A 14,139-nucleotide genomic window follows, 5' to 3' on the forward strand; every position below is an offset into this window, starting at 1 on the left:
CTGTCAGCGAAAGACGGGTGTCTCGCCTAAAGTTACATTTTGGCAATAAAACAAAATTATAAATCCAATTTTGAAGTATGAATCAGTTCAATTCCATTAACGCCATTTGGTGGTCGGGAGTTTAGGAAGGTGGTACGGATCTCCCGTGAATGTCTTTTGATGTGTGCCTATATACTGATGGATCCAGTAGTTGCAGTCGTCTTTGGTCCACAATCTCATCGCATTAGTAGAAAAGATGCTTCCTGACTCACCTGGAAGGTGGCTCAAGCTCTAGGCAAATGTCTGTAGAGGTGATTCCTAAGCCAGGATCATTTTTTGCCTTTGCCCCAAGTGCTTCCGGCTAGTGATTGGAGCTTGTAGGGGTTTTGGACCTAAGTGACAATTGCAGTTGTAGGCGCAGAGAAACAGAGCACACTGTACAAGGTGACATGCAAAATTGTTGGGTTGTTAACGGTCGATATTGGTGTGTCATCGACTTTCACATTTAACTGTAGTTTGACATCTTTGGTCCAGGTGGTAAAGAGGGTCGCTGTGTATTTAGTGGGGGAAATCTTAAGATAACTCACAGTAAAAAATCGAGAAAGGCTGGCGTTCACCTTGGAACACATGTCACCAATGTCATAGACGGACGCTATTATCAAACAATCTTGAGCACAGGAAACCGGTGAAACTTCTTCTGGTGGTTGGGGAGCTTCGACATATAAAAGTTGAAAAACAAGGGTGAAAGGACACCGACATGCGGCACACCTGGCTTTATCCTCCTCTGTTTTGAGCTGTGGTCTCAAATTAACGACCACACAGTTAGTTCGCTGATCACCTCTTCTGTCCCGGCGTGAGGATCGACTGTTGGATACCATCTAGGAGCGTGAAATGGCAGACTGTATCGAAAGCTTTTGACAGGTTCAACGCTACTGCGACAGTTCTCTCGTAGGGGTGGTTTTGATTACGCCCGCAGCTTGCCGGGGTGTTTATGACGGTAAGTGCTGTGGTGGTACTGCGCACTCTAAATAATCCATGTTGATGTGTAGCTGGTGTCAGGTGTTTCGTGAAGTGTGGGAGTAGAAGGACCTCAAGTGTCGTTCAATCGTCATCCTTCTCTAATCCAAAGACCCCTCTTCCCTTTTCCCCTCTGTTTTTTTTTCTGTATGGTATTACAATGGACGAATTTGAGTAGGCTCTTGCATGGGGAGCCGTTCAACCTGACCTACTGATATTTTTGTCTTGAAAGAACAATTTGTATTCATTCCAGAGCTCATTGTCGATGAATTAACTTTTGACCGCCTATTTCTAGGAATAAGGAATTTTTCAAACCTAAATAAACTTATATTTTTCGATTGTACTTTTCAATACGTTTCTAATGATACCTCATAGCAGAATAAATATTTATATCTTCTTCTTCTTTAAATATAAAAATGAATGTTTGTCTGTATGTCCTCGATGAACTCAAAAACTACTGGACCAATTATTATAAAAATTGGTATATATATGTATTTTTCCACAGAGAAGGTTTTTAGATTATGCTCATTGCTGCCACTCGCCACCAGGTGGCGTTGCAGAGTAGCAACTTCTGCCCCGTTCAACCGATTTTTTCGAAATAAACAAAATCAATAAAATGGTTTAGAATGAATTGAACACTTATGTGCTGATTTTTCTTCAAAAATATTTTTCTTAAATCTATTTTAGTTTTAAATAAAAATAAAGAAACTATGTATTCTATTTCGATTCTTTCATTTTAATTTCTTTTAGAATGCTTCGACCAATCCAAATTGTACAAATGAGTCCAAAGAATCGACAGAACAACCACTACAACAGCAACAAAAGCAAATGGAGCCAGAAGAAATCATCTCACACACCGTACATATGAGAACGAATTTCGGTAGTAGCGACAAAGTCAGCTCGTCATCAGCATCGACCTCTCCAAATCATAGTTTGCATTTTGAGCATACGCAGTTGCATCATCCAGAGTTACCATCTCCGCCCGTGCCACCAGCCCCACCACAGAACTCTCCGGTCGATTATTATGCAGCAAACGATATCACTGCTATGGGTGCGTTTGCGTATACTGCACTGCCATCAACGAAATTAAAACCACCAACAGGAGCTGCTGCTGCAGCGGCGGCTGCGGTGGCGGCAGCGGCAGCAGCAGCAGCTGCCACAATACGCACCAATAAAAGTCGAATAATGGAAAGTGATTTGATACAAAGCAGAAAAATTAAAAGGAAAACTCACCTGCCTGGAAAACGGCAAAAGGATATTGAAGGCGGTGAAGTGGGGGAAAGCAGTAAAGACAATCGGGTAAATCACTTTTCAATTCAATCCAATTGTATATTAATCCAAATTAAAAAAAGCAATATGGTAAATCAAATAAAATGCAAAATAACGAGCTTGATTTTATTTTGTTCACAAAGATGTAATTTGTTTCATTTCATTATCACTGTTAGATGAAGAATATTGCATTAGCAATTGTGTTGTTATGGCAATTACAGCTTTCTTCATATTTTCCGTGTTACCGTCAATTTATTTGCATTTATATTGCCAAATTAATCAGTAACCAACAAGTACCAGCATCAAATACAAAAGATATCTTCAATGCTTTCGATTTGCATTTTGGAAACTGCAGCAACTTTCACTGGAGACTGTGAATCAGAAGTACACAGCTCTATATCATTAGCCGATTCCTATTTAATATATTATATCACTTCAAATTAATTGTATCTAAAATGTTCTCCATTTTAATCACAATTCATATTGAAATTTAGAACTTTGACTCAATTCGCAAATTTTAATTCGTGTTTTTTTTTACTTTGCGATCAGTTGCTGTTCTCACTACAAGCAAAAATTTATCCAGTACAAATTTACAAATTCGCCTAAAAATGAAATGTCATTTTGCTATCTCACTTTCCCCTACTTTGCAAGTTTTTCGGATACAAGTACAGGGTTGGCCATATTAAACTGACCCATTGAGTAATTCTATAACTTTTTACTGTAATTTGAAATCTTAAGTTTACGTCAACAAGCCAAAGACACTAGGCGCACTTAAGGCCAATATCCGACGGGAAATAGCCGCCATATCGGCCGAGACGCTGGCCAAAACTATGGAAAACGCCGAAAAACGGGCACATTACGCTATACGAGCTAAGGGCGACCACTTGCGCGATATCATATTCAAAAAGTGATGTAAACGAATCTCCTTGAACTAAATTAAATGTTTTTCACAATGAAACACAAAAAAATGTTTCTTTTTCCATATTTTTTTAATAATCACATGGGTCAGTTTAAGATGGCCAACCCTGAACATATCCAAATACGTGCTAAGGGCGACCACTTGCGCGATATCATATTCAAAAAGTGATGTAAACAAATCTCCTTGAACTAAATTAAATGTTTTTCACAATGAAACACAAAAAAATGTTGCTTTTTCCATATTTTTTTAATAATCACATGGGTCAGTTTAATATGGCCAACCCTGTACACCGAAACTTGATCATTTGTACGCGCTCCATTGCTTGCCTGTGTGCATACTCCGGTTGTTTAGTTCACAAGTGTCAAATATGATTGACGTACGATGCCATTTGCAAAATTTATAAATCTTCCGTTACATAAATTATAAAATATTTATTTCTCAACAAAAGAATTTACAATAATCTTGTAAGCTTAGCAAAGCTAGCAATCGTAGTCATCTTCAAGCTGGTTCATTTGAAAAGAAGTCCCATTAACCAATTCTAATCGGATGAAGGTGAACTTCACTTTTAATTGCTCTTTACTGTTAACTCGTTCTCACAGCAGCCGACTCCCACTTGCATAGCAACTGCGAGCGCTGCGTATGATGTTCGTTGTTAACTACACTGACTCTCTCTCACAGCAGTCGACTCCCACTTGCATTGTAACTGCATGGGATGCTTTAGAGTCGTATGTGTGTGATGTTCACTAGTTGGACAACAAAGAGCGTGTTCGTTTACGTAGGTGACCACCAGTTATTTCTGCCTAACTTATATATTATATATAATTGGTGCCTACACCCTTTTTGGGTGTTTGGTCGAGCTCTTCCTCATATTTGTGGTGTGTGTCTTGATGTTGTTCCACAAATGGAGGGACCTACGATTTCAAGCCGACTCCGAACGGCAGATATTTTCTACGAGGAGTCTTTTCATGGCACAAATACACTCAGATATTTAACATTGCCTGCCGAGAGGCGACCGCTATTAGAAAAACTTTTTTTTTTTTGATTTTTCACCGAGATTCAAACCTACGTTAGGGTGATTAATTGTGCGCTTAAACCTTTTATGGGTCTTTGGCCGAGCTTCTGCTCCTATTTGTGGTATATGTCTTAATATTTTTTCTAAACATGGAGAAACCTAAAGTTCTATGCCGCCTCCTAACGGCAGTTGATTTTTTATGAGGAGCTTTGCCCAGGCAAAAATACACTCAGAGGTCTGCCATGTCTGCCGAGGAGCGGCTGCTATTAGACACACTTTTTCTACCATTCCGTGTTTCATGCCATTTCGAGCTTCAAACTCATAACATTGAGGTGTATGTATGTGTGTAAAATTTGATAAAAATGGCAACAATAATGAAATTGCTCCCGAAAATGCCTTGAATCTCGGTCGACTTTCAAATATTTTTGAAATTATTTCGTATAAAAAAAAGTACCAGTCTAACGGTTAGACGCGATAGAAGTGAAACCTTCCGTAAAACAAACTGAGAGAGAATGAGACGAAGGCAGCATTAGGAGCGGGATAATTATAGGTTCATTATAATATTGCTATAAAGTTCATATTTTATTTTCTTCATTTTATTATTATTCATCCTCAATGTTTTCAATTTCAACAAATGATACGAGTGGCTAAAATATGATACAAATGCTTTGGTTTCGATGTTGTCAACATATCTTTGAAATACCGCGTCAATTGTTGTTTTTTTCTGTCGATATTCACGACACTTTTCTGCATTATTTTTCGGCATAATTGCGGTAAACATTTAAAAATGAAAATATTTACGAATATAAAAATACGGACGCAATACAGCACACGCGGTTGCTATTATGAGCGTCGTAGCGCGTATATTACACAGACGTGCTAACACACACACAAACATTCGTAGGACGCTTGGTTTGAATTTTTTATACATATGTATGTATGCTATACTATGGCCTAGCCTATGTACGTACATACATATTTGTGTTCTGAACTTCCAGCAAAACAATGCTTATTAATATACACATATGCATCTACATACAACCGCACACACAGGCCACTCACTTTATTCCTGTAAATGCGTATGTCGTCCAAAGCTAAAATTCTATGCCTAGCGACTACAAGAACAAAATGCATTAATAGGCGCAGGCGTAGCGGCCATCATTCTAGTTGCCATAGCGCTGAACAGTCGCGGCGGCGCCGAACAGTTTCAACTATTGTACTGTGCAACAAAAACTCATCATCAAAAAATTGATTTATAAATTCGAGCTCATAGTTCTAAGAGCAAGTACTTTCATTCATAAAACGAGCCGCCCATATGCTAATTTTCTCGACAATTCGAAAATGGTCAATATTGGAATATTTCGCGTAGAATTATTTGCCAATATTCAATTTTTGTCAAGTCGAGTGCCCGCGGCTCCGTAAATATGTTTGCACCCATATATGTATGTAAATATATGTTTGTAAATGCTCGACAACCGCAGCTGCCTGTTCAAGGTTACTGTACATTAGGCCGGGTCGATTTGTGGGAAGGCAAAAAAATTGCCCATTGCTCTGTGAAAATCATATTCTAGGGATCAGAATAAGAAATTTTGCCGAAGGAACCATACCTCTAAAACGATTTCTGATGTCCCCCAATATGGGTCGAACTTTTTAGTTTCTTTTCTATAACTCACATTCATTCATTTACATATGTTCTGACTAAATAAATTTCTTAAGAGAAAAAATAGATACTATTATAAATAAATAAAAATAAAGAAAAAACATAGCCATTTAGCTGATTTTTTCATGTAAAGGCCAAAAATGGTGATATTTTGAAATTGGGGGACATCAGAATTCGTTTTAGAGGTATGGTTCCTTCGGCAAAGTTTCTTATTTTGATCCCTAGAATACGATTTTCATAAAGCAATGAGCGATTTTTAAATCGATCCGCCCTACTGTACATGCAATGCTGTGCCTATGAATGTGCGCTGTGCCTATGAATGCGCGCTGGATTTCTTGAGAAATTTTACCGTATGTTTTGCTGTGGCGAGGCGCATATGTACATGCACACAACATATATACATATATCCGCATATATACATACATATATAAATTCACAAATTTAAATTTGCTTATGCCATCCTTCTGTGTGCCTGGTAATGAAGCATTTTCTATACATACATATATATACGTATATCTTTTTTCTTCTTCTTTTTGGTGTCGCTTTTTCGTTTCACTTTTTCTCAAATCACTCCCAACGATTCTAAAGAAGTTTTCACTTCAAAAACATTTGACATATTTATGAATATTACTTACTTGATCAGTAAACATAAATTCTTTTTTGTCGTTTCAAATTTAATGCAGGATATGACACCCTTACCCGGATTTCAGCAAGCTTTTGGCTCCACGGAAATCGGTCGCTTCTTCGAAACATTTCTATTCAGTCCGCCTGATTGCCACAGCTTCAACGATAGCTACGAGTCTTTCGATGTCGAGGATTGCGAGCAATTGCAGCAAATTCATCAGCAGCAACAGCAACAACAACAACAACAACAATTACAAATGCAGCAAGAACAACAACATTTGCAGCACAATCAAATTCGTCAACAACAACAACAATCACAACAACAACCATATGCGACACACGATTACTTTAATCGCAGGTATTCAGATAATAGCAGTTACCACACGCAGCGATTTCATCCGCACTACCCACATTCGTATCCGCACCTGCATCCCACTCATCCATATTACAGAGGCCAAGTGCATCCATATTCGATTAATAGTAGCAACAATTTCCGCGATATGTGGCTGTATGGTCGAGGTGCGCCTTCTCCTTACGACATGCCTTTCGAATACGGTGGCGCACGCTCAAGTAGTGGGTCTCCGGCATTGTCTTACGAAATGTCTCTGAATGCGCGATCTCCGTATGGCTCTGCGTACGATCGGATGGGTCACACTTATGGGCGCCTGAATGGTGGCTTTGGTGGAATACGTTGTAACGGTTATTGAAATGCTGATTAATGATTTATGTAAAATACCGGAAAGCGTCGAATACAAATAATGAGCAATCTTCAAAAATATTTTCAAAAATAATTTGTTGCAAAAATATATAATATACATATGTATGTACGAGTATATGTTAGCAGTAATCAAAATACATTGCATGTTAACAAGTACCGCATGAGTACGCCATCTTTGCAGTGGTCATGTAAAAAGTTAATATATGTGCCTTTTCGGACAAAATTCTGGAACGTCTTCTTCAGTTCAAATAAACAGTATCCAAAACACAAAATTTTTGATCAAAATTATAAAATTGATATGTACTTATATGTAAAGATATTATTCGAAACTTCATATTTCTATATATGATATTTATAACTGTTTACTTCTATCTTAATCGTAAGTTGGCAAATATGTATTTACAGTTAAAAAATAAAAATAATCACAAATAAATGTATACATACATGCAAACATACATATGATTTCATAGCACGAATATGTATTCAAATTAGTTAGCACACAAACGATAAAAATCAAAACGAAATGAATAATGCAATAGTACAACTTCGAGGTGAAATATTGAAAAAAACTATGATAATATAGATACAAAATAAAATCGCAAAACTGTGTAGCGAAAATTTAAGTTGGGAAATAATGTGTAGAATCAGTTAAACTAACTTACCGTAAGGAAATTGGCAACGACGACCACTTTTTTTATTGATTCACATTTTGAAACGGTTTTACAGTTCACCACCATGATGGAAAGAATAATGAGATAGCGCCTACCGTGGTACCGTTACTTTACTCAGCGAATTTGTCAATGAGTGACGTCATATTAGCACCAGTATGGCCATATGACCATTTTCGTAACTTGATTTAGCTTTTTTCTTTGTGTTATTTAGGCTTGGAATTTTAGTTTTTTCTTCATGACAATTTTCCAGCCTGTTCTAATTAACATGTAATGTTTATAATTTTGTAAAATATACACTTTTTTAAAAATTAGTTCAATAATTGACTCAGTTTTATTTATGTATACCTATATACTTATAATTGGCGCGTACACCCTTTTTGGGTGTTTGGCCGAGCTCCTCCTCCTATTTGTGGTGTGCGTCTTGATTTTGTTTCACAAATGGAACGGCAGATATTTTTTTTTATGAGGAGCTTTTTCATGGCAGAAATACACTCGGAGGTTTTGCCATTGCCTACCGAGGGGCGACCGCTATTAGAAAAAACTTTTTCTTAATTTTTGATCTTACACCGAGATTCGAACCTACGTTCTCTCTCTGAATTCCGAATGGTAGTCACGCACCAACCAATTCGGCCAAGGCGGCCGCTTTAGCTTTACTTTTTTTAACATCTTGTCACATTACCCACGGTTGCGATTATTGTTGATATTCTCCCCTTCCAGCAGTCAAATCTCTCTCTTGCTACTGCGGTGTTGCCTAGCTTTGGATGCAAAAGCGCACTAAAATGCCCATTTAAAGAAAATAAAATACCAAATTTTTATTAAATTACTTAAAGAACTTTGTATGCGTGACAAATTGTCTTCAAAAGGTGGGTTTTTTAAATGTGTTATTGTTATGTACAATTTAATTTATGAGTTTTTTGTTAAGGAAACGAATTTTTTGCTATATTTGATGTTATGTAACAAGATAAGGTGCTATTTTTGTAAAAATGATGTCGTTATAGTTTCTTCAGTATTTTCCGGTATATTTTGCTTGTTTTTACTATGAATTCACGTCTTCATGCCCTATGTTCTGCTAAGGATTGAGGACCGAAAGAAACGATTACTCCTCTATGGTTTTAATTCGCATTCAGTAAATTCAAACTCTTTTTAAAATGTGTAAAAAGGCTTTCAATGTTAAGAAGAGTTGAGAGAAGAATATTTAATATTCTTAACCCTAAAAAGCGCAAAAAATTAAATTTTCACTTTCAAAATATCAAATTTTATGGGAATCAACAAATTTTCATTAGCACTAAAGTCTTCTCAGAGTGACCTTTTTTAAACTTCTTTTGTTTAATAATACAGTTTTTATTTAACCTACAGTTTTGGTAGCTTTAAAATAAAAATAAAAAAGAAACAAATACCAAATTTAAAAATTTTTCGCAATTTGGGGTATAAAAAAGCACCAAATTTATAGCGAAGAACAAATGGTTGGTAACACTGCACAACTCAGCTAATGTGACGTCATGCACGCTCTGATGGGCGCAATCTTGTTTCTATCTCCACTTTGAAGCCACATCAAGTAAATTCAAGATTGATTCTCTCATCTCTTTCAAGTTACGTAGGGCTATAATTTAAGCATAGAATCCATAAATTATTCCCGTACTCAAAAATAGACAATAAAGTCCGAAAATTGGAACGAGTCTTCTTCTTTGTGACCAAATATGCTCGCAATTTTTCTCCAAAACAAACTGCACATCAGCTGATTTGTGTTGACATACAAACAGTGGACAAAATTTAAGAAAATGGAAAATGTCGCGTAAATTTCTGAAACTCTAGGTATTGTAAATTGCTTTCATACAATTTTAGTTTATGTGAGGTGAAATTTCCTGGCCAATTTTTTTGCTTCATACATTTTTAGTTTATGTGTGGTGAAATTCCCTAACCAATTTTTTTGCTTCATACTTTTTTTAGTTTATGTGTGGTGAAATTTCCTAACCAATTTTTTTGCTTCATACATTTTTAGTTTATGTGTGGTGAAATTTCCTAACCAATTTTTTTGCTCCATACTTTATTCAGTTTATGTGTGGTGAAATTTTCTAATCAATATTTTTGCTTCATACATTTTTAGTTTATGTGTGGTGAAATTTCCTAATCATGGTTTTTGATTCATACATTTTTAGTTTATGTGTGGTGAAATTTTCTTATCAATTTTTTGCTTCATAAATTTTTAGTTTATGTGTGGTGAAATTTCCTAACCAACTTTTTTGCTTCATACTTTTTTCAGTTTATGTGTGGTGAAATTTTCTAATCAATATTTTTGCTTCATACATTTTTAGTTTATGTGTGGTGAAATTTCCTAATCATGGTTTTTGATTCATACATTTTTAGTTTATGTGTGGTGAAATTTTCTTATAAATTTTTTTGCTTCATAAATTTTTAGTTTATGTGTGGTGAAATTTCCTAACCAACTTTTTGGCTTCATACATTTTTAGTGTAAGTGTGGTGAAATTTCCTGGCCAATATTTTTGCTTCAAACATTTTTTGGGCGTCAGCGCAGTTGAGCACACAAAAAACATAATGCCGTCTATTAAAAATTTTTTAAAGTATTTCATTTGTCAAGGCTTAGACCGAAATTTATTTCACAGCAACTATTTCGATATTTGTATTTCTTTATTTTACGACGTTTGACTACATGGAATTCTAAAGTAATTTTCATCATATTTTTTAAAAAGCTTAAACTTCTTACAAGCAAAAGGGTGTTTTAGACCTCAAAATAAATTCAAAGAGAATTGAATTCTAATAACGAACAATTTTTGAAATTAATTTATGCGAAAAGAAAACGAAAATAAAAACAATACAGAATAAATAAGTTAAATAAATGAAATGCAAAAAAAGAAAAGAAAACGAAAATAAAAATAAAAATAACAACAATAAGATAATGAATAATATCGAAAACAATTATTAGCTATGATCATGAATGTGCCATTTAAAATTTAAATAATTGATTAAATACTCACACTTCTTTAGACAATTGAAAGTAGTAAAATTTTATGTGAATATTGATGTAAAATATGAACACACAATTCAAAATGTGAATGTATTATATAAAATATATTATATACATACATACATTTGTATGTGTATGGGAAAAAATTTCAAAATGTTTAAAAAATATAATTAACAAATTTGTGTACATTTCTTTGATATTCCTACTTTTTATATTACGTATTGCATAAGTCTTAAACGAATTTTGTAGGTAATTTTTTTAAATCGACGTTTTACATGCATATACACTAACAACTACTCACGTGCACAGTTCATATGAAACGAATTTTATTTATATTAAATTTTTGAAAAATTTCTTAAATTGAAAAAAGCAATTGCAAATAAATATAAATTAAGGTGTTAAAATCTCATTGATAGTTTTGCATTTCAAAAACATTTTTTTATTAATTTTTTATTAATTACTAATTGGGCATAGCATAAACACTCAAACATTCTTACAAACATTTTTAAGTGCCTTAAATTTTTGTGTTTTCACCATATCACAAAATGGAATGATTTCTGTTTCCTGTTTTGTATTTTTCCGCTTTATGTGTAGGTATAATATATACATACATACGTTAGGCCGACTTAGCCGAAAAAACGTTACTGTTTTTCCACCGGAATTATGATGTTTATTTTATTTCAAAACTTTTGCCTAAATATGTCAAAAAAATATTAATAGGTTTTTTATATTATAAGTAGAATTAGGTTTTAATAAATGAAAATATTTCTTGCTATGTTTTTTCACTACAAATGAGAGAAGAGTTTAAGCTTTAAATGTACACCCAACTCTTTTTTTTTCACGGTGGATACGTTGTTTAGAAATGCGTGCAAAAAAAAACACTCCTTTAAAAAAATAGGTGCGCCATATGGTGAATTTGGCGATATGTTTCACAACCCCTAAATGTTTTCCAAAAAATCCATGCAAAAGAAGTAATAATGATATCCATATGACATAAATATTTATGAAACTAAAACAATTCATTTGTTTTATAATACAAAAAAAATTTAAATTAGTGTACATGAAAATTCAATCCATGAAAACAAAACAAGGCGAATCTATTAAAGGTGGTATCGGTAAATCAGCTGATTTCTTATTTTTCATTCGCCGTGTCCATGTGGCTGTCAGGCTAGCGTGAAACAAGGCGAATTCATTTTTTGTTGTCTACTTTTCGTTGATAATCAAACTTGCTAAATATTGTTGTTGGTCTAGTGCCACCACTTTTAATAAATGCGCTTTGGTGCAAAACATATAAAATTTTTAATTGAATTTACTACTAAAAATCAATTTTACAACTATTCATCGCAACTTGATAACAAACGCAGACACTCATTACGAAGTGTACCAAAAATGCTATCATCAGTATACAACACATAACATTGAGAAGTTCCGGGCCTAACAAAGAAAACACGTTTTTTTTTTGTTAGAAATTTGCTTCATACATCAACGTAATTTCCATCAAGAACAACGCAATCATTCCAGCGCCGATCTAACATTTCAATACCACTTTTGTAGAACGATTTATATTTTGCCTCAAAATAGGCCTCAGTTTCTGCGATAAACTTTTCATTCGAGCGAAATTTCTTACCTGCGAGCTTTTTTTTAGATCTGCGAACAGCCAGTAGTCGCTGGGAGCCAAATCTGGTGAATACTGTCGATGTGGGAACAATTCGAAAATCAATTCATGTAGTTTCACGACGAATTGAGTACTGAAGGTGGCGCCATTAGAAAACAGTTAATTTACTCTGACGTCAGCTCTCTACGCATTACAAAACAAACGAAGAAAGCAAACAAAGTAGGAGAAATGGCATGTTTGTGAAAATTCAGTGAATGGCTTGATGGTATTCTGATTTGTGAGATTTAAACTAAACAAACTAATGAAAATGAAGTGCCGCGTGTTAAATAGTGAAAGTGCAAATGAATATATAAAGCCTCAAAATGCAGTTTTTTGCGTTTTTATGCGGAAGACGCCATGGCTAGAAAGTGTGTGTGTGTGCGTTTAATTTCTTACGTTTGGGGGTTTCCATTGCTTTCGCCTACTCTTCGGAATATACCTATAAAATGATACTTTTTTCAATTTCAAATTTAATCTTCAAAATAATAGCCATCGCTAGCGACACATTTTTCCCATCTCTCAGGCAATTTGTGGATGCCGCGCCAAAAAAATTGGTAATTGCCCAGCCATTTTTTGGCTTCTTCGTGAGAATTGAAGCGCTGCTCGGAAAGTGCGTGGCCCATCGATGCAAACAAATGATAATCGGTAGGCGCCAAGTCTGGTGAGTAAGCCGCATGCATCAGCGGTTCCCAATCGTACGTCTCCACCAATTCCCGGGTCGCTCTTGTTCGATGTGGCGGTGCACTGTCATCAAGAAAAATTACTATCTGACGCCGATCGGCATATTTTGGGCATTTCCGGTGTATAGCGCTGTTCAAATCGGCCAATGGTCGTTGATAGCGTGAACCGTCAACTGTTTCGTACCAAATCATACCACGCTGATCCCAGAAAACACACAGCATTGCCTTGCGGCCAAAGCGATTTGGTTTGGTCGTTGTTTTTGGCTTGTGGCCGGGCGGACCATACGATCGTTTACGCTTGGGATTGGAGAAATACACCCATTTTTCACCACCCGTAACGATTCGATGCAAGAAAGGCTTCCTTTTGAACCGGAACCGGGAACCATTTTACAAGTGGTTTTTCGGTTCTCTTGCTGCCTTTCAGTCAGTTCATGCGGCACCCATCCGACCTTTAAAATCATGCCCATGACTTTCAAACGTTTAGAAATGGTTTTTTGGGTCACTCCCAACTGCTCTGCCATCATTTCTTGCGTTTCACTATCATCTTCATCCATTAATGCTTGCAATTCGCCGTTCTCAAAATTTTTCGGTGGCCGGCCATGGTCCTCGTTCTCCACGTTAAAATCACCACTTCGGAATTTTTCAAACCACCTGAAGCACTGAGCTTAACTTAGAGCATGTCCACCATAAGCTTCTTTCTATAAGCATTTGCTGAGCTTGAGAAGTGTTTTTCTTCAATTGATAACAGAAAGTCAACAATGTCCGCAAATCGTAGTTTGAATGCACGAAATTCTTCATTTTTAAGAGCGACAAAAATGCATTGTTTTATGAAACGTAACAAACAATGAACTGAATATTGTTAACAGATGACAGACGAAAAAAACAAGACATTTGGGAAGGTTTAAAAATACTTCTAGCGAGTTCTATGGACTAATAGCTGAAAGTCTCATTTC

General features: G+C 35.5%; 1 protein-coding gene across 1 annotated transcript in view; it reads left to right on the forward strand.

The window, feature by feature from the left end:
* LOC129240598 (histone-lysine N-methyltransferase 2D) overlaps positions 1–7,228 on the forward strand; it is a 44,360-nt gene extending 37,132 nt beyond the window's left edge. The window contains exons 4-5 of the mRNA XM_054876503.1: positions 1,747–2,295; positions 6,540–7,228. Coding sequence (XP_054732478.1) covers positions 1,747–2,295; positions 6,540–7,187 — 1,197 coding nt within the window. The 3' untranslated portion in view covers positions 7,188–7,228. The remainder of the gene's footprint in view (positions 1–1,746; positions 2,296–6,539) is intronic.
* Positions 7,229–14,139: the final 6,911 nt, after the last annotated feature.

Source organism: Anastrepha obliqua, chromosome 3 (assembly GCF_027943255.1).
Source record: "Anastrepha obliqua isolate idAnaObli1 chromosome 3, idAnaObli1_1.0, whole genome shotgun sequence".
Taxonomy (NCBI): Eukaryota; Metazoa; Arthropoda; class Insecta; order Diptera; family Tephritidae; genus Anastrepha; species Anastrepha obliqua.